Source organism: Hyla sarda, chromosome 1 (assembly GCF_029499605.1).
Source record: "Hyla sarda isolate aHylSar1 chromosome 1, aHylSar1.hap1, whole genome shotgun sequence".
In the NCBI taxonomy this organism is placed as follows: domain Eukaryota; kingdom Metazoa; phylum Chordata; class Amphibia; order Anura; family Hylidae; genus Hyla; species Hyla sarda.
Genome location: NC_079189.1, coordinates 572,930,688 through 572,958,622, shown reverse-complemented (window position 1 = coordinate 572,958,622; position 27,935 = coordinate 572,930,688). Strand labels below are relative to the sequence as shown.

Below are 27,935 nucleotides of genomic sequence, written 5' to 3'. Positions count from 1 at the left end.
TGGTCGGACCCCCCGCGATCTGAAACTTCTCCTCTATCCTTAGGATAGGGGATAAGTTTTTCAGGACTGGACTACTCCTTTAAGGCACACAGGACAACCACTAATGTGTGTGGAGTTGTGGCTGGAAGAATTCGTCATGATGGTCTGGGCCAGATGGAGAAGTAAAGAAAGAGAAGGACTCCTATGAGAGCAGACGCCCTCTGTAGTCACTGGATGTAACTGCACTGTAATCACTGGGCCGCAGAACCTGTGTGGTGTGGACAGGTATTGATCTGGTCAGTGTTTCCCAACCAGGGTACCTCCTGCTGTTGCAAAGCTGCAACTCCCAGTATGCCCGGACAGCCTGGGAGTTGTAGTTTTGCAACAGCTGGAGGCACCCTGGTTGGGAAACACTGGTCTGTTTGTACATATAGGGGGAGATTTATCAAAACCTGTGCAGAGTAATGGTGGGGTGGTTGCCCATGGCAACCAATCAGCTTGCTTCTTTTATGTAAAACGAAAGAAGCAATCTGATTGGTTGCTATGGGCAACTGCACCACTCTCCCGCTACACAGGTTTTGATCATTCTTCCCCATAATGGTTTGCATGCCTACACACGTGCCTTTCTTTGACAGTTACCACGCCCCCTCCTGGTCTAGCGCACATAGCCACGCCCAGTTCAGAACCATCTGTTACCGCCTATTGTAATGCTCCGCCCATCAACACGCCCACCCCATACAATCTCAATATAGCGTGCACCACACCCCGCCCACTCCGCGTTCTCACGTCGTAGTCCCTATTTATACGGTTCTGCCCATTTCTCGTTATTTTACATAACCGCGCCCACTCCAGGCGGCATTCACTTTTTATTTTTTTTAAACCACACCCCTCATTATTTATAGTACCGCCCATCCCGTTGTTTTACATATCCCCGCCCACAGCTGTCATGCGCAGGTCGTTGATCTTTAACAATACCCCGCCCCCTTCACTTGTGATTTGCATACCCACGCTCAGTGTAGTTAGGGCACGCCCCCTCCTCCTGCTTCTCCCCGGTCACGTGACGCTGGTGACGCAGCTGTCTGCAGCGACGTGGAGTGATGGCGGCTGCATCCTAGTGACAGGAGAGGAAGAGGCTGTGACTGTGTGTACAGAGACCGGGTGACACAGGTGAGGGAGCAGGCACAGGGGGCGCCACTGTGTCCTCCAGCAGGTCTCTCACCCCCCCTTCATACACTCTTATATGGCCCTCTGTAGTCTATACATACTTCACATCCCGGGGACTTGTGTATTAGTGATGGGAGAGGATGGAGGATGGGTCCCCCGGTCACCTAGAGCTGTATAGGGAGTAATGACTGGTGGAAACCGTCAGCAAATGGAAACCGTCACCGGCCAAGTCATGATAGTTGTTGTAGTGCATCTAATATGCAGACTGTCTGTGTAAGTGTTCAGCAGGGGCCCCTGAGTTTCTATAGGGTCCTTTCCTAATGCTTCCTGTATTGGTAAGAGCGCCCCCTGCTGGTTATGCCACACATGACGCTTGTGGAGCTGCAATACCAGACAAGGCCTTGTGGGCAGTGGGTGGCGATGTTTCAGAAAGCAAAACAGCAATATTGGTCATCCCGGAGTTTCCCAACCAGTGCGCCTCCAGCTGTTGCAAAACTACAACTACCAGCATGCCCGGACAGCCGTTGGCTGTCCGGGCATGCTGGTAGTTGTAGTTTTGCAACAGCTGGAGGCGCACTGGTTGGGAAATGCTGCTTTAACCAGCATACAAGGACGGAAGCTCTCTGATATACTTTAGCTTCCTATATGATGCTGGTTTTCAAGATCTCTGCTTGCTGTCATTACAGGGAGGGTTTTTAAAATGATATGAGATTTGCCCGAATTTTAAAGGGGTACTCCGGTGGGGGGGGAAAAAAAATAATTTTCTAATCAACTGGTGCCAGAAAGTTAAACAGATCAGTTGCTGTGTGCTGCAGAAGAAGTTGTGTAGTTCTTTCCAGTCTGACCACAGTGCTCATTGCTGCCACCTCTGTCCATGTCAGGAACTGTGCAGAGCAGGATAGGTTTGCTATGGGGATTTGCGCCTACTCCGGACAGTTCCTGACATGGACAGAGGTGTCAGCAGAGAGCACTGTGATCAGACTAGAAAGAACAACTCAATTTCTTGTGAGGCATACAGCAGCTGATAAGTACTGGAAGGATTAAGATTTTTATATAGAAGTAGTTTACAAATCTGTTTAACTTTCTGGCACCAGTTAATTTGAAAACAACTTGTTTAACACTGGAGTATCCCTTTAAATTTGTTTCAGGTGGATCTGGTCTTTGGGTCAGAATGCCACTGTAACCCAGTGACTATGAGGCCGGGTTCACACCGCATCCTTTACAGGTATCCATCTGATGTATTCTGTGGCGTACAGCAGCATGTAGCGCCATTTATTTTAACCGCTTAAGGACTCAGCCCATTTGGGCCTTAAATGGGCACTGTCAGATACAAAAACTTTTGATATGTTGTAAAGCATGTATAACCAATAGGTTTTGCAATTGCTTTCATTAGAAAATTTTCAGTATTTCATACTGAATGCTTGGACACATACAAGTCCTGCTGTGTCCATGCGTCATCACCTCTGTCATGGACACACTTCCTTGATTGACAGCTGTGAGCGCAGGGCTCATAGTTGGAGGAAAAATCCTCCCACTGTCAGCTTGTGTCCCGCTACTGTCAGTGAGGACATGCTGGGAGTTGTAGTTTTGCTAATGCTAGGGAAGATGTGAGCAGACAGTATACTGAGGGAGGGGGCGTAGACCTGCACAGTGAGGCCACACCCCCTCCCTTTGAGAGGAATTCAGACAAGTGAGCTAAATTAAAAGTGTAATAAAAAAAATAAATCAAGATGCTAGACACATAAAAATTAGATGTACATGGTCAGGATTAGGTACTGAGTGATATATTTAAAAATATATATTTTTGTTGGATCTGACGGGTACGCTTTAAGGACAATTTTATTTTTTAGTTTTCGTCTTTTTCTCCTCACCTTAAAAAAAATCATAACTTTTATATTTCCATCCACAGACTAGTATGAGGGCTTGTTTTTACGTGACCAGTTGTCCGTTGTAATGCCATCACTCACTTTACCATAAAATGTATGGGGCAACCAAAAAAATACTATTTGTGTGGGGAAATTAAAAAGAAAACCGCAATTTTGCTAATTTTGGAAGGTTTCGTTTTCACGCCGTACAATTTATGGTAAAAATGACGTGTGTTCTTTATTCTTTGGGTCAATACGATTAAAATGATACCCATGATAACAACATACTTTTCTATTACTGTTGTGCTTAAAAATCGCAAACTGTTTAACCAAATTAGTACGTTTAAAATCCCCCTATTTTGAAGACCTATAACTTTTTAATTTTTCTGTATAAGGGGCGGTATGAGGGCTCATTTTTTGCGCCATGATCTGTTCTTTTTATTGATACCATATTTGCTTATTTAAAACTTTTAATACCTTTTTTTTAAATCAATTTTATGGGGAATAAAATGTTATAAAAAAGCAGCAATTTTGGCCTTTTTTTTTACGTTCACGCCGTTCACCGTACGTTATCATTAACATTATATTTTAATAGTTCGGATATTTACGCACATGGTGATACCAAATATGTATATTACATTATATTATTTTTACAATTTATGAGTGGCAAATAGGGAAAATGGGACAATTTATGTTTTTATTGGGGGAGAGGTTTTTCTAATTTTTTATTTATTTATTTTTTATTATTATTTTTTTAACACTTATGTCTCCACAGTGGACTATTTATAGCAATCATTCTATTGCTAATATTGTTCAGTGCTATGCATAGGACATAGCACTGATCAGTATTATCGGTCATCTGCTCGATCTCAGACCAGAGCAGAAGACCCATGGAAGGCAGCGGAGGCAGGTGAGGGGATCTCCGTTCGCCATTCTGGATGATCGAATCGCTGCGGCCGATCCGATCATCCATTTTAGTGTCCACAATGCTGCAGATGCCGTCATCTGTATTGATCATGGCATCTGAGGGGTTAATGGTGGACATCCGCGGATGTCGCCCATTACCGGCGGGTCCCTGGCTGCTATCAGCAGCCGGGACCTGCCGCGCATGATCCGGACATCACTCCGATGCTCGCGGTTATGTATAGGACGTAAATGTACATCCTGGTGCATTAAGTACCACATCACCAGGACCTACATTTACGTCCTGCGTCGTTAAGGGGTTAATGGTCCAAACGTAGTCACCTGAGTTTTCTCCGGTTAGTGTCAACTAATCTAATGGGACACAACATGTTCTACTGCTCTATTAAGTCCTGTTAAATTGGGGTCTAGCAGCGGAAAGTGGACCGGGTGTAGGCAACGGATCCAAAAAACAAAGAATGGGGGATGGGTACTCAAATGTCTATATACCTTAGCTGGTTGCAAAGATATGCACTATAAGTAAGTCCCGGTGATAGAAACGTGGGGTGCAAGACAACAACTAGCTCTAGCTATACGCTCCTGCTGTCGGCTGTCTAGACGTTTCTCCCTCCCTGCACCCCAGGTGAAGATTTGTACCTCGATTTAGTTCGAAGATGTTGTATTGACAATAAAAGCATGAATTGAACTTTACAATCGTGGTGAGTGCAGACACATCTTTTGTTCTTTTTTGTTTTACTATGTAGGCACCGTTTTGATAAATTTGGCGCACGTAAGCCAAAAAGACAGCAAAAAAAAAAAAAAAACTGCCGTGAAGTGACTGCACACGGACACATAGGGGGAAATTTATCAAAACCAGGTAAAGTTGCCCATAGCAACCAATCAGCTTCTTAAATTTTTAACAAGGCCTCTGCAAATAAAAATAAAAAAAAGCGATCTGATTGGTTGCTATGGGCTACTGGGCAACTTTTCCTATGTGTCCGTGTGCGGCAGTTTTTTTTTTTTTTTTTGCTGCCTTTTTGGCTTATGTGCGCCAAATTTATCAAAATGGTGCTTTGATAAATTTAGCACACATGAAAGACCACCTCAGAACTTGCTGTAGGATGTCGCTTTTCTAAGGCAAGGCAGAAGTGGTATGAATTTTTTTTTTTTTTTTTTTTTTTTTTTATGCTTGTGCATTATATTTGCACCTTTTTTAAAAAGACGCGGTTTATAAATCTCGTCCGCTGCAAAGTCAAGAATGAAGCACTGCCAGGGGTGTGGAAATTTAAAGAAAAACTACTTGTCCAAGGGACTCACACGGGAGCACAATCTACTTGTCGGGGTCAATTTCCATTTTTTCCTCCTTGCCCCATAATAGCCATAACTTTTATTTTTCCATCTACAGACTCATATGGGGACTTGTTTTTTGCAGGAACCATTGTACTTTGTAATGACACTTTTTTTTATTTTTCCATAACGTATGCTCCAAAAAAAAATATAAAAAATAAATATTGGTGACGTGAAAATTTGAATTTTTTTTTGCAAATGTGGTGGTTTTCTTTTTTATGCCATTTACATTGTGGTTGTGCTAACATGTTATTTTGATACTTTAGGTCGTCCTAATTACAGCAATACCAGATTTGTTTAGTTTCCGTCACATTTTACTATTTTTTAAAAAATTCTAAATTTTTTTGATATTTTTTTTCTTCTTTATTGCCATTTTCCGACCCCTTCAATTTATCAGTTTTTCGTATACCTGGCTTTATGATGGCAAATTTTTTGTGCTGTAATCTGTTATTTGTATTGGTACCATTTCTGGTGTTGATTTGACTTTTTAATCCTATTTTAAATACCCTATTACTTTATTTTTTCTGGGATATAATATTATTTTAAAAAAATGCAATTCAAGGGTTTGGTAATTTTTTTTAAATTTTTTTTTTTACGTCATGTATAATGTTATATTTTAATAGTTCGGACAATTACGTCCACGGCAATACCAAATATTTTTATGTTTACATGTTTTTTTTTTATATATAGAAAAAGGGGGTGATTTGCACTTTTAATATGAAGGAGGTTAATGTGAGTATTTTTAAACTTTTATTTTAAAAGTCTCGTGGGAAAAAACGTATCCTCTTTGAGATCGCGGGGGGTCTGACTGCTAGTGTCTCCCCCGATCTCCTGTATGGAGCCCTGGCTCTCTTCCCAGCAGCGCGTCATGACCCCTGCCTGAATCGGGGGCTGCCATGCCCCCTATATATAGCTCTGTGGGAGAGCCGAAGATTAGAGATGAGAAAACTTACAGTAAATTTGATTCGTCACGAACTTCTCGGCTCGGCAGTTGCTGACTTATCCTGCATAAATTAGTTCAGCTTTCAGGTGCTCCAGTGGGCTGGAAAAGGTGGATACAGTCCTAGAAGACCCTCTCCTAGGACTGTATCCACCTTTTCCAGCCCACTAGAGCACCTGAAAGCTGAACTAATTTATGCAGGATAAGTCATCAACTGCTGAGCCGAGAAGTTCGTGACGAATCGAATTTACTGTAAGTTCACTCATCTCTACCGAAGATAGCGGAACGGCTCCCATAGAGCTATATGGAGGGGGTGTGGTGGAGCTCGCTTCGGGCGAGGGTCATCTTGCACTGATGTGGAGGAGAGATGGGGCTCCATACAGGAGATCGCGGGGGGCCCCAGTGGTCAGACCTCCCGCGATCTAAAACTTATCCCCTATCCTGCGGCTAGGGGATACGTTTTTTTCCTCGAGACTTCAACTTTAAGAAGAAATCATTAGATTCCTCATACAGATCAATGCTGTTCTGTTGAACTCCATTGATCTGTGTGCTCTGCGCTCCATTGATATAGCCTGGTCCAGCCAGGCTCTATCAATGACAGAGCCATGGTCCCTAGGGAAGCAGAGGTAAGCCCTCCGGCTACTCCCACAGTGTATCGCGCTGCGGGGTGACCAACCACCCTCTAGACCACCAGGGAGCATTTACATGACCCTTTGGACGCCACTGTCAGTCTAAACAGTGGCCACCTAAAGGGGTTAATAGCTGGCTGCGGCGATTACCGCATGCCAGATAATAGCGGCAAACAGCTGTGGGCCACCAGGTATGAAGCAAGCTTGAGTCAGGAGCCCGCTCCATATACCCTGAACTGCGCCCTACTTGTCGAGGGCTTTCAGGTCCGGCCCTGCTTGTCTGAAGCAGGGCTAAAAGCTTGAAACATTCACCTGCCCGGCGCCTGGAACTGCATGTCCCGGGGTCGGGCGATATTGGATTTCCACATCCCTGACTGCATTTCACAGTTACTTTTGCCAAAGTTGTCTGTTTCGAAATTGTGCAAAATGTTTGCACAAAAACGAACTAGGCAAAAAAATGTAAGGAAAGCATGAAAAATCTCCCCCTAGGTGACCATTAAAGATATTATCCAAAAAAGAGCAAATTTCTTTCAAAACAAAACCTGTCCTCAGGTTGTGTGCGGAATTACTTCAGTGGAACTGAGCTGCAGTAACACACACAACCTGAGGACAAGTGTGGTGCTGTTTTCTGAAGAATTTAGCTCTATCTTGTAATTATGGATAACCCCATTAAATCAATGGCACTACTGTTCGCCACAGTATGGGTGCGTGCACTCTAAGGAATAGTGAAATTCCGCATGTAGCAGGCGACGCCGATATCAATCACCACTAAGAATACTCAAATGTGCGCCATTCCTCTTGACTGAATCTGACACTTTTTACCAGTGCACCAAAATCCCATGTAAGAACAATAGGAGGCTGCTGCAAGTGGAATGTCTGTTCGGAATAAAGCTGAGCAGATATACCTCAGTGTGCAGATACCCTTTAGGCCTTGTTCACACGGTGGAATTTCCGAGCGGAATCCGGTGGAAAACGTCAACATGGAGTTTCCATTGCAGCGGAGTCCTATTGTTTTCAATAGGATTCTTCTGCACCGCACAAATTCCACTGCCATCTGGTACTTGGCACAAAGGACAGCATAAGCGCGGTGTGTCAGTCATGACAAACTAAAAATGAAAAACAAATGCCCCACAAACAGTTAGGTTTTCTTTTTCGTTTCACATAACATCACAATTTGAATGGCGCGGATGCGCTGAGGAATTTTTAAAGGAAATTTTTTGGTTACTGTGAAGGGCCCTTAGGGGGTCTAAAAAGGCGAACAGGAAAAATTCACAAGCTAAGAAGTTTGTTGGTGAGATTCCTGTGTGTAATATGTTTATCTGTATACCCGTTGAGGCATGTCGGGGCTGTGGTCTGTAGCGATGGTGTGTGAGTTGTAGACGGCTGGTGTGAACGATCACCAATATGATATAGCAAATTTATTAAGAATCTATGAGCCAGGACATCACGCAACATGACTTTATGTGACACATGATCAAACATTAGTGTCCCCTCTCATCTCCCCTGTGTCGCAGTCATCACTGTCCCCTCATCTCCCCCTGTGTGTATCACAGTCATTACTGTTCCCTCATCTCCCCTGTGTCGCAGTCGTTACTGTCCCCTCATCTCCCCCTGTGTGTCACAGTCATTACTGTCCCCTCATCTCCCCGTGTGTCACAGTCATTACTGTCCCCTCATCTCCCCCTGTGTCGCAGTCGTTACTGTCCCCTCATCTCCCCTGTGTGTATCACAGTCATTGCTGTCCCCTCATCTCCCCCTGTGTGTATAACAGTCATCACTGTCCCCTCATCTCCCCTGTGTGTATCACAGTCATCACTGTCCCCTCATCTCCCCCTGTGTGTATCACAGTCATCACTGTCCCCTCATCTCCCGCTGTGTGTATCACAGTCATCACTGTCCCCTCATCTCCCCCTGTGTGTATCACAGTCATTACTGTCCCCTCATCTCCCCCTGTGTGTATCACAGTCATCACTGTCCCCTCATCTCCCCCTGTGTGTATCACAGTCATCACTGTCCCCTCATCTCCCCCTGTGTGTATCACAGTCATTACTGTCCCCTCATCTCCCCCTGTGTGTATCACAGTCATTACTGTCCCCTCATCTCCCCCTGTGTGTATCACAGTCATTACTGTCCGCTCATCTCCCCCTGTGTGTATCACAGTCATTACTGTCCCCTCATCTCCCCCTGTGTGTATCACAGTCATTACTGTCCCCTCATCTCCCCCTGTGTGTATCACAGTCATTACTGTCCCCTCATCTCCCCCTGTGTGTATCACAGTCATTACTGTCCCCTCATCTCCCCGTGTGTCACAGTCATTACTGTCCCCTCATCTCCCCCTGTGTCGCAGTCGTTACTGTCCCCTCATCTCCCCTGTGTGTATCACAGTCATTGCTGTCCCCTCATCTCCCCCTGTGTGTATAACAGTCATCACTGTCCCCTCATCTCCCCTGTGTGTATCACAGTCATCACTGTCCCCTCATCTCCCCCTGTGTGTATCACAGTCATCACTGTCCCCTCATCTCCCGCTGTGTGTATCACAGTCATCACTGTCCCCTCATCTCCCCCTGTGTGTATCACAGTCATCACTGTCCCCTCATCTCCCCCTGTGTGTATCACAGTCATCACTGTCCCCTCATCTCCCCCTGTGTGTATCACAGTCATTACTGTCCCCTCATCTCCCCCTGTGTGTATCACAGTCATTACTGTCCCCTCATCTCCCCCTGTGTGTATCACAGTCATTACTGTCCGCTCATCTCCCCCTGTGTGTATCACAGTCATTACTGTCCCCTCATCTCCCCCTGTGTGTATCACAGTCATTACTGTCCCCTCATCTCCCCCTGTGTGTATCACAGTCATTACTGTCCCCTCATCTCCCCCTGTGTGTATCACAGTCATTACTGTCCCCTCATCTCCCCCTGTGTGTATCACAGTCATCACTGTCCCCTCTTCTCCCCCTGTGTGTATCACAGTCATCACTGTCCCCTCATCTCCCCCTGTGTGTATCACAGTCATTACTGTCCCCTCATCTCCCCCTGTGTGTATCACAGTCATTACTGTCCCCTCATCTCCCCCTGTGTGTATCACAGTCCCCGCCATATATACGCCACGATCAAAGTTGATTGCGGCGTCTAATATTCCTAAATTTTCTGCCGGTTAGCTCAGGGATGCCGATCGGGATCACTGCGGTGAAGACAGCCGGAGGCTCCTTACTGTGCCGTCCAATTGTCGCTCCTTTACTGCTGCTAGCAATGGCAGGCAGTAGTAAAGGAGCACCGATAACACTGATCCATGCTGTGCTATGGCGTATCATTGAACAGTGTATGCAATCTACAGACTGCATGTAATAGTCCCCTATGGAGGCACTTCCTCTAATAAAAACTAAAAAAAACACCCCTTTTTCCTATAAAAAAAAAAAAACCCTGCGAGTACTTAAAAAAAAAAAAATTATCGGTACTTGTTCTTGTAAATTGGTATCGGGACATCCCTAATAAACAGTGACAGTGGCTAAGTATGTGCACTACGGGGGAGATTTATCAAAACCTGTGTAAAGGAAAAGTTGCCCAGTTGCTCATAGCAACCAATCAGATCGCTACTTTTATTTTGCAGAGGCCTTGTTAAAAATGAAAGAAGCGATCTGATTGGTTACTATGTGCAACTCAGCAACTTCAAGGTTTTAATAAATCTCTCCCTACATCTCTATACACTCAGGACAACTGACCTCTGCAGACCCCCACCCATCACCTTGTTATCCCCTATCCTGTGGACCTGTGTTTCCCAACCAGGGGTGCCTCCAGCTTCTGCAATATTACAATACTACAGAGCATTAGCAGATAACTTTCTGCAGCCAACATTTTGGTGCATCCCCGCACACACACGTATTTTCAGCCATATATTCCCAGGATTTTGTGTGAATTCAGTAGTAAATAGGTTGGGTTGAGAGAACACTCCTTTTGGGACCGACCACACCTGCTTTTCCAGCCGTTCCCACCACCTTTTCAGGTTTGTCGGGTCTGTAGGTTTATTTTGGCGCACAACCTGACCAAAGCGGGTTAGGTTCCCAATAGTAAAATTGGGGTGATATGCATATAGAGACACAGAGGTGCACTCAGGCACTCACACCCCAGAAGGTGTTTTTTTTGTGGACCTGAGGAAAGCACAAGTGCGAAACGTGTTGTCCAAATTTTGATAAGTTATTGCTATGGAGCCGTACGTCCTCTGTGGTGACTCGGACATGAAACCTACAGAAGCGTCTAAAAGACCCTATTTTTGCTCCGTCTCTGTGCGTTTTTTTGTTCTGCTACCTCGTGGTTATTGGGGTCCACAGTGCAGACTTTTACACTTACCCGTATTTTTCGCTGTATAAGACGCACTTTTTCTTCCCCAAAAAGGGGGAAAAGTTGGTGTGTCTTATACGGCGAATACCTGCGGCCATCAACGGCCGGGACCCGCCGCTAATACAGAACATCACCAATCGCGGTGATGCCCTGTATTAACCCTTCAGATGTGGCGATCAAAGCTGACCGCCACATCTGAAGCGAAAATAACACTAACTGCCGTGGTGAAATCGCGGCGTCCCGAACAGCTTACAGGACACCGGGAGAGACCTTACCTGCCTCCTCTGTGTCTTCTCCGTGCCGGGATCCCCTTTATGGCCGGCGCTCTCCTTCGACGTCATCACGTTGTCGCGCACGCCGTCCCGTCATCCAATAGTAGCAATGTGCGTAGCAACGTGATGACGGCGACGGAGAGCGTGGATCTCGGGGAAGAAGACGTCTGGAGCGTCGGGGACACCACGGGGATGCGGTGACAGCGATGGGGCGACATCCAGGGCGGGGACACGTGAGTATTACCTCCTTTACCAGTGGTCTTCAACCTGCGGACTTCCAGATGTTGCAAAATTACAACTCCCAGCACAACGGCTGTCCGGGCATGCTGGGAGTTGTAGTTTTGCAACATCTGGAGGTCCGCAGGTTGAAGATCACTGTTGGGTTCAGAATCTTTTTTTTTTTTCCCCCTAGATTTTGGACCTTTAAAATAGGTGCGTCTTATATGCCGGTGTGTCCTATAGGGCGAAAAATATGGTATATTCTTGTCATAGTTTTGTGACTATTCCAAGCATAACCCTACAAGGTTGGTGCAGTGGTCGGGTTATAATTACCGTGCACCCCTTCTCTATTTTTGTCTCCCCTGCACATGATACGGGTGCATCACCATGTGGTTGCAGCTACAGCCCCTGGTGCCTCCCTGCCAATCAGGTCGATAGGTGTCATAGTTATCAAGGGCGTCTGTTTTTTTTGGCCAAAGAAAATGACATTTCATCTTCATCAGGCATTGTCACATCTGGACACAGTAGTCGTGTGTGTGTGTGTGTGTGTGTATATATATATATATATATATATATATATATATATATATATATATATATATATATATATATATATATTTTAATAATAAATAGAAAAACTTGTGTTTTCTGTAGTAAGAAGAAGCCTTAATTCTGTTCTGCTGTCTTTCTTCTGCAGCCTTTTTGGTTTGTTGTCATGGTATTGTTTCCAGGGAGCGGAGATGTAGATGCAGTGTCCATATACAGTATCACCGTTATGTTGTTGTAGGAGGACCCTTTCACATTGATGGATAGTACATACAGTGACACCAACCACATGGGTTGTCTGGGTTGGTGCCAGACAACACATATACAGTCATGGAAGGAAATGTTGGCACCCCAATGAAGTATTTCTCACAGAAAAGGATTGCAGTAACACATGTTTTGCTATACATGTGTTTATTTCCTTTGTGTGTATTGGAACTAAACCAAAAAAGGGAGGGGAAAAAAGCAAATTGGACATAATGTCACCAAACTCCCAAAATGGGCTGGACAAAATTATTGGCACCCTTTCAAAATTGTGGATAAATAAGATTGTTTCAAGCATGTGATGCTCCTTTAAACTCACCTGGGGCAAGTAACAGGTGTGGGCAATATAAAAATCACACCTGAAAGCAGATAAAAAGGAGAGAAGTTCACTTAGTCTTTGCATTATGTGTGTGTGCCACACTAAGCATGGACAGGCATTGCATACCTATGTTAATCTGTCCATTAATATAAAATTAATAAACTTTTAATCAGAAAAACTGAGTGTTGCATACACAAAAAAAATTGGAATTGAGTTGTAATGCAAGGAACAACCACTACTACAAATCCAGCACTTTTCCTGGGAAATAATTAAAGGGGTACTCCGGTGAAAAACTTTTTTATTTTTTTAAATCAACTGGTGACAGAAAGTTAAACAGATTTGTAAATTACAAGCAGTAGAAGAAAACCGCACTCACCCGTACGTTGTGCACCGAGACTTTATTGCGTGAAGATCATAAAATGAACACCAGGCGCAGGTAACCGGCAGGAACGCCAAAGACACACACACGTGAAGTTACAGCTGTTTCACGGGACTAACCCGCTTCGTCAGACTGAGCGGGCTAGTCCCGTGAAACAGCTGTAACTTCACGTGTGTGTGTGTCTTTGGCGTTCCTGCCGGTCTCGGTGCACAACGTACGGGTGAGTGCGGTTTTCTTCTACTGCTTGGATACTACAGCGATTTGTGCCTTTCTTACCTGCACCCTGTACTAGCACCTGTGTTGGTCTCACCGTACTCCTTCACACGAATCCTACCATTACTGCATACCGCCCTTGCTTGCCGGAGCTGTGCCGGACATTTCATATATGTCTCCATACATTATGTAGATTTGTAAATTAATTCTATTAAAAAAATCTTAATCCTTACTGTAATTATTAGCTGCTGAATACAACAGCGGAAATTCTTTTCTTTTTGAAACACAGAGCTCTCTGCTGACATCACAAGCACAGTGCTCTCTGCTGACATCTCTGTCCATTTTAGGAGTTGTCCAGAACAGCATATGTTTGCTATGGGGATTTCCTTTTACTCTGGACAGTTCCTAAAATGGACAGAGATGTCAGCAGAGAGCACTGTGCTCATGATGTCAGCAGAGAGCTCTGTGTTTCAAACGGACCAGAATTTCCACTGTAGTATTCAGCAGCTAATAAGTACAGGAAGGATTAAGATTTTTTTTTATAGAAGTCATTTACAAATCTGTTTAACTTTCTGGCACCAGTTGAGGCAGTGTTTCCCAACCAGGTTGCCTCCATCTATTGCAAAACTACAACTCCAATGGCTGTCCGGTCATGCTGGGAGTTGTAGTTTTGCAACCACTGAAGGCATACTGATTGGAATACATTGAATGAGGGGACATGGTGCTCCCATTTAGTCGGCTGATTGACTGGGGTGCCAGTAGTTGACCTCTGATAAGTTAGTAGTGCTGGAAAATAACTTTTAAAGGGGGACTATGGTCAAAACTCCGGCCAAGGCAGGACATCGCTGTGGCCGCCCATAAGCTCAGCACAGTTTGAGTTGTCGGGCACCAAAAGCCGGAAGGCGACCAGGGCCAGAGGATGGGAAAGCGATTCGAGCTGCATCGTGGGAGCTGCAGAAAGTACTCTGCCCCTAGACATCGTATCCCCTATCCAAAGGATCTTCGGCCCGGAACCCCAGTAATCCACATGCATGGATGAAACTCTGTGAATGTGGATTACGGGCAACCACAGCCGTCACACCCCCTCCCATAGACAATAATGGAGGGGGCGTGACGACCATGGTCGCCTGAAGCTTTGCACAGCCGACATTCTGAATATAAAGGTTCAGAAAGCGTGGTGCTGGGCCGGAGATCTCAGGGGGTCCGTCCGCTGGGATACAGGATAAAATGTCTAGGGGCGGAGTACCCCTTTTAAGGTTTATTATTTTTATATGGCCAGCCTTTACATATAGGAGGAATTAAAATTATTTTCAAAAGTTATTTAAAAAAAAACAAAAAAACTTTTCATGTGATATTCTCTGTAACATTTTTGTAACTTGATCAGTTCTTTAGTCTTAGCCAGTAGATGTCTCAGTTCTCTGCAAGCTGCTGCCTGTTGTTAGGCTTAGTCCTTGTCTACAACAGAGAGAAAAGGAAAAAGCACAGGTAGTAAGGGTGATCTAAGCTTCTGCTTTGGGCCGGAGAGGAGGGAGAGAGCCTGGGCTGAGGCTTTTCTCCAGATTAGTGTTTCCCAACCACAGTCCTCAAGTATTTTTAGGATTTCCTCAGTCTTTCACAGGTGATATCATTATGGACATTGCATTCAGCATCACCACAATTATATCACCTATGAAACACTAAGAAAATCCTGAAAATATGACCTCATGGGCGTACTTGAGGACTGCACTTGGGAAACACTGCTCTAAAGCATCCGCAATGTGTCTGAAAGGTTAACCAAGGCTTCCCTTTCATCTTGGTAATTCAGTTCTTAGTGTAACGCTTTCCTTGATGTGCTGTGGTTTCTTGCGTTTCTGCTTACATAGCTCCTTGCAAAGCCAGTGTCTCAGTAACCTCATCTCTCTCCACATGCCGTCTGTAGTAGTGTTGTGTGTAAATTATCCCAATTAGAGTGCAGCCTGTTCAGTCCAGTGAACTTTCTCCAGCACTAGGCCATGGTAAAGCAGAGAGGAGGAGGAGGTGCTGTGCTGTTATTGGCTAGAGAAGTAAGGAAGGAAGTATCTGTGTGTGTACTATTGGCAAACAGCTTAGCCTTGGTCCTGCTCCCAGAAATGCAGAAAATAAAAATAGCTGCACACCATGGAGTGGACTCTCAGGGGCTCAATAACAGCTATGAGAGCCCAAAATCACCTTGTCACAACACAGAAGGGTTAATCTAACTAAACCAGGTGGGTTTATAAAATCTTTTCATGAAAAGATAAACTTCAGTGATCATCCCCATGTAGTCCCTTTTATTCTAGAATGTTTTCCTTTTCAATGGGATAACCCAATTAATGCTTTCCATATCATAGCCATAGGGACGCTGGATATGTTATGATCTAGGGTCCTTTTCAAGTTCTTGTAATTGTAACGTGTTAATAGAAAGGAATTGCATATCCACAGGTACTTGGGGGGGGGGGGGGAGGAGTTTAAAGTCAGGTGTCTCATCAACAGATAGGGATACAGGCACGTGGGAAGACTATCTTATTTTCCCCTTGGGCGCTTTTTGTTGTCACTTTAAGAATATCCCTGTCAGATACATGAAGATCTATTCCTGAGTAGCTATTGTGTGCAAAGAGTAATCCCTTTCAGTGCTGCTGCAGGTTCTCCATGTGTCATCGCCAGGGAAAATGCATTATTACATGGTTGAAAACTGGAACTTGTATTATGACATTTCGAGAAGTTCAATCACTTTGAGGTATAATGTATTATTTATCATGTACTGATCCTGAGTTATATCCTGTATTATATCCCAGAGCTGTACTCACTATTCTGCTGGTGGTGTCACTGTGTACATACATTACATTACTTATCCTGTACTGATCCTGAGTTATATCCTGTATTATATCCCAGAACTGTACTCACTATTCTGCTGGTGGGGTCACTGTGTATATACATTACATTACTTATCCTGTACTGATCCTGAGTTATATCCTGTATTATACTCCAGAGCTGCACTCACTATTCTGCTGGTGAGGTCACTGTGTACATACATTACATTACTTATCCTGTACTGACCCTGAGTTATATCCTGTATTATACTCCAGAGCTGTAATCACTATTCTGCTGGGGGGGTCACTGTGTACATACATTACATTACTTATCCTTATCCGTACTGATCCTGAATTATATCCTGCATTATACTCCAGAGCTGTACTCACTATTCTGCTGGTGAGGTCACTGTGTACATACATTACATTACTTATCCTGTACTGATCCTGAGTTATATCCTGTATTATATTCCAGAGCTTCACTCACTATTCTGCTGTTGAGGTCACTGTGTACATACATTACATTACTTATCCTGTATTATACTCCAGAGCTGCACTCACTATTCTGCTGGTGAGGTCACTGTGTACATACATTACATTACTTATCCTGTACTGATCCTGAGTTATATCCTGTATTATATTCCAGAGCTGCACTCACTATTCTGCTGTTGAGGTCACTGTGTACATACATTATATTACTTATCCTGTACTGATCCTGAGTTATGTCCTGTATTATACTCCAGAGCTGCACTCACTATTCTGCTGGTGGGGTCACTGTGTACATACATTACTTATCCTGTACCGATCCTGAGTTATATCCTGTATTATACTCCAGAGCTGTACTCACTATTCTGCTGGTGGGGTCACTGTGCACATACATTACATTACTTATCTTGTACTGATCCTGAGTTATATCCTGTATTATACTCCAGAGCTGTACTCACTATTCTGCTGGTGGGGTCACTGTGTACATACATTACTTATCCTGTACTGATCCTGAGTTATATCCTGTATTATACTCCAGAGCTGTACTCACTATTCTGCTGGTGGGGTCACTGTGTACATACATTACATTACTTATCCTGTACTGATCCTGAGTTATATCCTGTATTATACTCCAGAGCTGTACTCACTATTCTGCTGGTGAGGTCTTATGGAGGACCAGTCCATATGCTCTTCAGGTCTTATGAACATAATAGAGGGGGTCATAAACTTTGATAGCTCTCTACATGTACACAAATAGCTGTCAATAACTAAATAGCACCACCCACATGACTATTTATCTCAAAATGAGCAGAGATTTACATGACAGTACAGAAACGTTTACCATAAGACTGGTTATTAATATGCTCAGCTCCTTCTGCTCTAGAACCTTATGTCGACAGCATTTTCATGGTGACAATTTCCTTTTAACGTGGCACAATGTAGTGCTTGTATGTTGCATCCAATGAAGGATTATTTTGTTGCTATTTCACCATATAGTATTTGTTGGTTGTTTGGCTGACTGGTCTGGGTGCACATCTTGATAGGATATGATGCCGCTCTCTTCAGGGCTCGGATCTGCTGTTTGTTTTGCTTTTTTTTTTTTTTTTTTAATCACATGTTTTGCTCGGTTGTGATAGTATGTCGGCATCCTGGTTTATGTATAAGATACAAATGGAAGAACAGGGAGGTTTTGGGTCACACCGTGAGTTGGGTTTGTGTGGTAACTCTCCACATTGTTACAGTGCTGATGATGGGGAAGCATTAAAGGGGTACTCCGGTGAAAACCTTTTTTTCTTTTAAATCAACTGGTGGCAGAAAGTTAAACATATTTGTAAATTACTTCTATTAAAAAATCTTAATCCTTCCAGTACTTATTAGCTGCTGAGTGCTACAGAGGAAATTCCTTTCTTTTTGAAACACTGATGACATCACGAGCACAGTTCTCTCTGCTGACATCTCTGTCCATTTTAGCAACCATGCATAGCAGATGTATGCAAAGGGCAGCATGGTGGCTCAGTGGTTAGCACTGCTGCCTTGCAGTGCTGGGGACTTGGGTTCAAATCCCAACAATAAGTAAAGCGTTATTATTATTATTATAATGTCAGCAGAGAGAACTGTGCTCGTGATGTCATCAGGGAGCATTCCAAAAAGAAAAGAATTTCCTCTGTAGTATTCAGCAGCTAATAAGTACAGGAAGGATTAAGATTTTTTAATAGAAGTAATTTACAAATATGTTTAACTTTCTGCCACCAGTTGATTTAAAAGAAAAAAGGTTTTCACCGGAGTACCCCTTTAATGGAGTGTAGGGATCGACCGATTATCGGTATGGCCGATATTATCGGCCGATAATCACGATTTTGGACGTTATCGGTATCGACAATTACCTTGCCGATAATGCCCCGCACCGCGACCGCCCCCGATCCGCCACATCGCACCGCGACCGCCGCATCGCGACCGCCCCCCCCCGACCCACCGCGTCGCACCCCCCACCGTATTGCTGAGTGGTATACCGGTATGGATTTTTGCCCATACCGCTATACCGGTCGGGCCCCTCCCCCACCCTCCGAGTCAATAAAAAATAAATAAATAAAAACTTACCCGTAATGCGGTGGTCCGGGCCATCCATCCTTCCGTCCTGTAGTGTCCGGCGCCATTCCGGGTGAACCGGTACAGGCTGTCCTTCTCCGGGAGTCCTCTTCTCCACTACGGGCAGGCTCCTGCCTAGTACTCTGCATAGACGCCGCTACGCCGTCACGTCAGGTGCGTCGCTGCGCACGGGCGTCACTGCGCAGCGGCGTCTATGCAGCGTGCTAGGCCGGAGCCTGCCCGGAGTGGAGAAGATGACCGCCGGAGAAGGACAGCCCGGACCGGTGCACCCTCCACCCGGAATGGCGCCGGACACTACAGGACGGAAGGACGGATGGCCCGGACCACACTGACAGGTAGGGGGAGAGAAGCGGGTGGTGGTGGCGGCGGCCTATGGCACCGCAAAAACCACTGCAGTGCATTGATTTAAAGCGCCCACTTTAAATCAATGATCTGCAGCGGTGTCGCGGGGGGATAAATAGCCGATAACTTATACCGGAATATCTGTATAAGTTATCGGCTATCGGCCCGAACCTCCACCGATTATCGGTATCGGCCCTAAAAAAACGATATCGGTCGATCCCTAATGGAGTGGGATGGGAGTATTACATGAACAAGGCGCTGGAACAAAATACACATTCTCTATTTCTATGGATGGAATGGCTCTTCTGGTTAATGATGGATATTCATAGTAGAATACACTATTCCATACATCAGGGTGAATACAATATTAGCCTATGGGTGATGGACGGTGCCTGTCACAGGTCCATCATCTTCAAGGTAGAAATTCATAGACCTGTTTCCTCATCTTCGGGCTTGTTTATACTGCTGCTGGGCTCCTTACTGTCCATGGTCTGTTTGGCACCAGACAAGGAAACCGAACGGGCCCTTACACAACAAACGCCACCGGGTCCCGACAGATCAATTGAAGGGGTCCATTGGGTACTGGTATTATGGAGGAGTTAAACGGAGAAAAAAAAATAGGATGTGCATTATTTGTTTCTCTGCTCAACTTTCATCCTTTTATACAAGTTGAGTGACGGAGCTCAGCGGCAGTGTGAAGCTAGCCTTCCCCTGTGCTCCTTCCAGACAAGTGGTTCTACAGACAGGCGCGCAACACATATTTTGCATTTTTTTACATCTCTTACCATGTTGCTAGGAACATAGCCTAATAAAATTGGAGGGGGGGGGGGGATGAGAGGGAGTGAGTTCAGAGAGCACTAATATATGTAAAAACTCTTAATTTGTAAACCTATCAATAGGCTTTGAATGTTCACCATTGTTTTAGAAAGCTTTAAATAAATGACTAGTACAAGGGAATGTAAGGAACTTTGTTATATATCAGATAATCAGACAAAAACTTTTATTTTAATCAGGCAACTTTTCTGACACCAACTTAATTTTGTCTTGTCTTTACAGGACAGCCTAGCTGCTCACTGAAGGATTAGATTACCTGCTTCTGTCCATAAAAGTCTAAGGAGAGGAAAAGGAGGAGTGGGCTTAGTTTAGAGAACACAGACAGACATACAGAGTCTGCAAAGGGACTTCACGAGAGCTTACTGTGAGTATTAGAACACACCCCAGTGTGGAGCTTACACTTACAAGTACTGCTCTTTTATGTCCTCTATGCTGCTGCTGCTTCTGAGTTTGGGCCATAGATATATATTTGAGCAGGATCCTATCTTCTTTGTGTATGTGCAGTATGGGAGACATCATACATTGGCAACTAAAAATCAGGCTAGGGATCAAAGTTGTGTAACCAATATATGTTGTGCGCCTTTTTTGTGACTTGTTGTCGTGCACTTGTCCTGTTTAGTTAACAAAATAGTCAAGTCACAGAGCTGTCACAAGCAAGACACAGTCGCAAGTTTTTTTGTGTGGCATTTTCAGCGATTTTTTTTTTTTGTGTTCTGTATTTATTCAATTATTATTATTATTATTTTTTTTTCCACAGATTTGGGATAAAAAATTCTGATGCATGTAAACCAATGTAACAGATTTCTAAGCAGAATGTCTTGATATGTATGTCTGTCTTGGTGCTCTTACTTCCTCTGTCCCATTGCTCTCTCAGAAGTCAGGACTAGAGTCCTTGCATTCTGGGTCAGTGCTAGGAATTTAGGCTCAGATTCTGGCATTGGGTTGGGCAGGCAGGAGCCGTACCACGAGTTTTATACAGAATATCATGGGGCAGACAGTGGTAGTAAATGATTATGTAACATAACTAATCATTGACACCATTCACATTGTTCTCTGCAGTTAATGTCTGGTTTATGTGCTTTGCTTGCATTGTGGGTAAACACAGAAGCCAGGCAATACCGATAGACCTGAGGTTGGACATTGCGGCATCAGGATGTGAGATCTACATCCTGGAACATCATTCATTCAATGTCAGTAGGGTCACTGCCAATATTTATTTAGCTTCTGCAATCTCTGGTCCTCGTGATTTCACCCGATGAGGAACATGCACATTCACCATAGACCTGGAGGAGATGATGTCCACAAGTCTTCTCAACTAAGGGAAGAAGGGCTTATTAACTGTAGGACATCTCCAGACTTATGCTACAGAGGGGCACCAGACTATACAACCAGACTGCTGTTATAGGGGGAGCTCCAGACTACACTGCCAGATTGCTCTTATCGAGGTAGCTCCAGACTGCTGTTATAGGGGGAGCTCCAGACTACACTGCCAGATTGCTCTTATCGAGGTAGCTCCAGACTGCTGTTATAGGGGGAGCTCCAGACTACACTGCCTTACATCTTTTATAAGGGCACACTTCAGATTAACAAGACTACTCTTATAGGGGGCACTGCAGACTACAAAGCCAGACAACTATTATAAGGGGCGCTGAGGTGGGATGCTCCAGACTATATACCCAGACTGCTGTTATAGGAGGTCCTCCAGACTATATACCCAGACTGCTGTTATAGGAGGTCCTCCAGACTATATACCCAGACTGTTGTTATAGGAGGTCCTCCAGACTATATACCCAGACTGCTGTTATAGGAGGTGCTCCAGACTATATACCCAGACTGTTGTTATAGGAGGTGCCCCAGACTATATACCCAGACTGTTGTTATAGGAGGTGCCCCAGACTATATACCCAGACTGTTGTTATAGGAGGTGCTCCAGACTATATACCCAGACTGTTGTTATAGGAGGTGCTCCAGACTATATACCCAGACTGGTGTTATAGGAGGTGCTCCAGACTATATACCCAGACTGGTGTTATAGGAGGTGCTCCAGACTATATACCCAGACTGCTGTTATAGGAGGTGCTCCAGACTATATACCCAGACTGCTGTTATAGGAGGTGCCCCAGACTATATACCCAGACTGTTGTTATAGGAGGTGCCCCAGACTATATACCTAGACTGCTGTTATAGGAGGTGCTCCAGACTATATACCCAGACTGTTGTTATAGGAGGTGCTCCAGACTATATACCCAGACTGGTGTTATAGGAGGTGCTCCAGACTATATACCCAGACTGCTGTTATAGGAGGTGCTCCAGACTATATACCCAGACTGGTGTTATAGGAGGTGCTCCAGACTATATACCCAGACTGGTGTTATAGGAGGTGCTCCAGACTATATACCCAGACTGCTGTTATAGGAGGTGCTCCAGACTATATACCCAGACTGCTGTTATAGGAGGTGCTCCAGACTATATACCCAGACTGCTGTTATAGGAGGTGCTCCAGACTATATACCCAGACTGCTGTTATAGGAGGGGCTCCAGACTATATACCCAGACTGCTGTTATAGGAGGGGCTCCAGACTATATACCCAGACTGCTGTTATAGGAGGGGCTCCAGACTATATACCCAGACTGCTGTTATAGGAGGTGCTCCAGACTATATACCCAGACTGCTGTTATAGGAGGTGCTCCAGACTATATACCCAGACTGCTGTTATAGGAGGGGCTCCAGATTAGATTCGTACTTCTTAAAGAAATGTCCCAAATCTGATGTTGATAATGCTGACCTTTCCTTAGCGCTATATTTAGTGTACTATTTATTGTTTATTGATATATAGTTATTGTTGGGTTACACAATGTTCACTGCATTGATTTAATCTCTCTCTGTCTTGTCGCTGATCTGTGTGTTTGGTGTCCATAGGGGCCCCTGGTAGGAATGAACAGGTGACTTCACTTCTTGCAACATGGGTGCCAACAGCAGCACTATAAACGAACTGTCGGAGAACGACTACTTGAAGAAGCTGTCGGGAACCGAGGCCATTTCTGAGAATGAGCCCTTCTGGAACCAGCTGCTGTCATTTACCTTCAGTACACCAACAAATAGGTACGTTCTGTGCATGCTATGGAAATGGCAATATGACTTTTGTTCCATCTCGTTCAATGATATAATAGACATCTCGTAAGACATTAAGAGGGTACTCCGCCCCTAGACATCTTATCCCCTATCCAAAGGATAGGAGATAAGATATCTGATCGCTGGTGACCCCCACGATCCCTCTTGCAGCACCTCAGTTTCTCAGCTGCACAGAGCAAGGATTGCTCTATGGCTGATGACGTCATGGCTCCACCTCTCGTGATGTCACGCCTCGCCCCCTCAATGAAAGGAGGGGGCTAATATGGGAATATACATAAAATGGCCAAATTACAGCTAGAATGGGGATATTCATAAAATGCCCGAATTACAGCGTTTTATCCCCACCTCCAGTATACAACACCTCTATGGAATCAAACAAAAAGGAATGGGGGGGGGGGGGGATGGCATTGTCACTACAACAAAGTTTGTATAGACCAATGGTATATGTGAATATAAGAAACGTTGTAATATATCTTTATTAGGAATGCCCCCATCACAGAACAACTATAATACAATAATTGGGGGTGGGGTGGGGGGGGGGGGGTGGGGGGGTTGGGAGAGGGAGCTACACCCACCAGCTCTGGGAGAACTGCAAATTGGAGATGAAGCCAAATTAAAGATTCTGCTGAAAAATACCATATACAAGTTATATAATGGGCAGAACTAGTGCTGCTCCTCGTGTACACACAAGATGGCTTATCCTGAATAATTTTCTGAATGTAATCCTGGGCTAATATTTTTTTATTCTCTGTGGGCGGTCACAATTGCAGGAGCTATCTCATATCTATCTATCTCATATCTATCTATCTCATATCTATCTATCTCATATCTATCTATCTCATATCTATCTATCTCATATCTATCTATCTCATATCTATCTATCTCATATCTATCTATCTCATATCTATCTATCTCATATCTATCTATCTCATATCTATCTATCTCATATCTATCTATCTCATATCTATCTATCTCATATCTATCTATCGATCTCATATCTATCTATCGATCTCATATCTATCTATCGATCTCATATCTATCTATCGATCTCATATCTATCTCATATCTATCGATCTCCTATCGATCTCATATCGATCTCATATCGATCTCATATCGATCTCCTATCTATCGATCTCCTATCGATCTCCTATCGATCTCCTATCGATCTCCTATCGATCTCATATCGATCTCATATCGATCTCATATCGATCTCCTATCTATCGATCTCCTATCGATCTCCTATCGATCTCCTATCGATCTCCTATCGATCTCCTATCGATCTCCTATCGATCTCCTATCGATCTCCTATCGATCTCCTATCGATCTCCTATCGATCTCCTATCGATCTCCTATCGATCTCCTATCGATCTCCTATCGATCTCCTATCGATCTCCTATCGATCTCCTATCTATCTATGTCAGATCTATCTATCTATCTATGTCAGATCTATCTATCTATCGATCTCAGATCTATCTATCTATCGATCTCAGATCTATCTATCATTGAGAAATAGAACTTGTGCATGAAAAGAAGCGGTTATAGAGCTACATGAAGACAAGAATATATGTGAAGCTAAAGTTGTCTTCACGGTCAGTGTTTCTGGTTGGTGCAGGCTCATTGCTCTTTAGGGATCACAATGATTAGTGCGGACTGCAAGAAACCATGGAAACCATCATATAGAAGCATCACCGTCTGTAAGAACAGAAGCACAGAATCTTAGCTCTGCAGTATAGCAGACAGGATACTGAGTAGTATTACTTATATACACTCCTCAACGTTAAAATTGTAGGACTAAGAAGAGAAAATCACATAATTAAGGAAATCACAGGATTAATAGATATGTTAATGATATGCAAATCTAAAAACAAAACAAAAAGGAAGCTAAATATTTAAAACATTTAAGTTAATCAAACATTTCTTCAGTAAATATGAGGGTCACCCACAAAAATACATGCACTGTAAAGCTGAATGCACTTGGGCACTCAAATTCATTGCTGGCAGCTCCCATGTGCACAGTGGGAGAAGAGTCTAGGGATGCTGCAGGCCATGGTAGCGTGTTTAGGCCTTGCAGGCTGCTGACAGTAGCAGAAGTAACATGTGGCTTGGCATTGTCGTGTTGAGAAACCAGCCATTTCTCTGAAGTGTCCCTGGAACTGATCAAAAACTATAAGAATTTTTGAGGCGCTAATGGTATACTGAAGCTGCTATGGCACCAAAAATGGGCCTCTGATCCACCATTAATGTTAAAGAGCACCTGTCATCAAACAAGCTCCCCTAAACTATCTTCCACTGTGTTTACTAACTACACCTAACCCCCCCCCCCACCCACCCACCCTTAAATTTTTTTTAAGAGCTTTAAAAAGTTCTGCTTCTTAAAGGGGTAGTCCAGTGGTGAAAAACTTATCCCCTATTCTAAGGATAGGGGATAAGTTTGAGATCGCGGGGGGTCCGACCGTTGGGGCCCCCTGCGATCTCTCTGTACGGGGCCCCGGCTCTCGGCCCAAATAGCGGGTGTCGACCCGCGCACGAAGCGGCGGCCGACACGCCCCCTCAATACATCTCTATGGCAGAGCCGGAGATTGCCGAAGGCAGCGCTTCGGCTCTGCCATAGAGTTGTATTGAGGGGGCGTTTCGGCCGCTGCCTCGTGCGGAGGTCGACACGCCCCCTTCCCGCGGTCTGTCGGGGCTCCGTACAGGAGATCGCAGGGGGCCCCAGCGGTCGGACCCCCCGCGATCTGCAACCTATCCCCTATCCTTAGGATAGGGGATAAGTTGCTCACCACTGAGTCACCACTGGACTACTCCTTTAACTATCTTCTTGCTCACATAGTGTGAGCTGCCGGCAGGAGGATGTGGGCGTGCCCCAGCAGGCGCTACGTCACTGGAGCCTGCTGGGGGACCACTTCCTCCCTTACTTTACGCTTTTTGGTAGAGTTTTGTAAGTGGAGTGGACCGAGGAGGAGCAGTGGAGGAAGAAGCTGCAGGCCTGCAGGGAGAAGGTGAGACCGCCAGGATATGAGGGAGGTCCTCTTTGCTGCTGTGAGCGGGCTGCGGGCAAACGTATTCCACAGCTGTCTGTCACCTGGCCCCAGCCAGCCGGCCATGTCAAGAGCTGCTGCGGGCACAGAGCTCGCTTCCGTGCTGTGCTCGTTAGTGTCCCGGCTGCACTGAGGTTTCGGACTGAGGCTGGCATGAGTCCGAACTCTATGAGAGGTTTGTGGCCGGGACATGTAGGTCAGTTTTTTAAAATAAAATATATACATTTTTGTTAATCACATTGTATTTGAAAGTTGTTTCTAATACATTGATTAACAAAATATCAAGTGTTTTTATGACAGGAAGTATTAGTTTACTGAGAGAGTAGTGGATGCATGGAATAGCCTTCCTTCAGAAGTGGTCGCTGCAAATACAATGAAGGAGTTAAAACATGCATGGGATAAGCATAAGGCTATTCTTCATATAAGATAGGGCCAGAGACTATTGATGGGATTCAGATTATTGGGCAGACTAGATGGGCCAAATGGTTCTTATCTGCAGACACATTCTATGTTTCTATATTGGGTACCTTTTGATTTAGTGCATATATATTTATTTTTAAAAGCCGAGGAACGTGCTCTCGAATCACCCAAAGTGCAAGAAGAAGTGCAAACATGTTACACTAAAAAAAATTGCGCAAAGGATGCGGTCTATCGCAAGCCCTGCTCCAACAGGAGAGAGCCCTCCCCAACAAACCTTACCCTTCGCCTCAGGACCAAAAGGTACCTGCAAGGTTCCAGGTTCGATGTCCCTTTTCACCGAAGCTACTAGGGGACCACAAATGCTCCTGGTATCCCTCTTGGCTTTAGCCAAGGTATCTGCCCGCAGACCTGTTAACGGTAGGTACCCTGCAGGAGTACCCAGAATTTTTTCAGGGAGGTGTGGAACCTGATGGCCACACACACCTCCCCTACACCGCCAGGAGGGACACTCAGAAGGGCTACCGCATCCTGACAAATCCTGTGGACACACAACATGCAAAAAGTGACAGTGACAAAAAGAAAATAAATAAGTGACTGTGTGCAGATATACTGCCCGGACATCCGTCCGAATCTATAAAAAATGTCTCTGATCCTAGCCAGAAGGCCGGGAATCAAGTGGTGAGTACCACAAGGTGCAGAGAGTGGCTCATGGTGCCAAGGCTTCCTTGAAAGAGCTTTATTGATCGTTCAGTCATTACAAGTCATACAATAAATTACAATCACACAAAGCATGACAGTACAATACACAGAAAACGTTCCCTAAGCTATACATCACACGGCATGCTACTCTTAACACTCCGCTCAATCCTGTAAGAGAAAAGCACAAGAAATCAACATAACCAAAACAATATAATTTGTGATCGGGGCAGGGGCCTGTGAGACTACGTGGGGTGGGGAAGGGGGCGGATCACAGGGAAAAACTACTGGGTGACGTCTTCAGGGGGACATAGGGGAAGGATAGGGGTCTTCACTCTTCTTCATTGACGGCCGGGTTGTCCAAGATGGAGTAGTCTCTGAGCAGGCTCCGGATGAACCTGCGACAGTCCCGGACGGACATGTTCTCCCTGTTGATCACAAGGCGGTTCCTGGCAAGCCACACAGTGTCCTTAAAACAGTTCATAAGGTGCCAGGCCTCCTGGATGGTCTCCATGTCGTGGGTCACAGGGAACAGACCGTAAAGCACTGAATGGTACGATAGGCAGTTCCTGGGTACAGAGTCTCTGAGTTGATGTTCCAGAGCATCCAACAGACCCTGCGCAAAAGGGCACTGCCAAAACATGTGCAAAGATGTTTCCTCCACGTAGGGGCATCAGGGGCAGTACCGGGTTCTGCACAGATCACG

General features: G+C 44.7%; 1 protein-coding gene across 3 annotated transcripts in view; it reads left to right on the top strand.

Moving 5' to 3' along the window:
• The first annotated feature begins 652 nt into the window (after nt 1-652).
• DYM (dymeclin) overlaps nt 653-27,935 on the top strand; it is a 382,495-nt gene continuing 355,212 nt past the window's right edge. Inside the window, exons 1-3 of one of the 3 annotated variants that reach the window (XM_056543823.1) lie at nt 654-1,146; nt 20,165-20,306; nt 22,863-23,045. In XM_056543823.1, the coding sequence (XP_056399798.1) occupies nt 22,906-23,045 (140 nt within the window). In that variant the 5' untranslated portion in view covers nt 654-1,146; nt 20,165-20,306; nt 22,863-22,905. Of the gene's footprint in view, nt 1,147-20,164; nt 20,307-22,862; nt 23,046-27,935 lie in introns of all 3 variants that reach the window. The other 2 variants (XM_056543838.1, XM_056543831.1) reach the window with 2 other exon arrangements.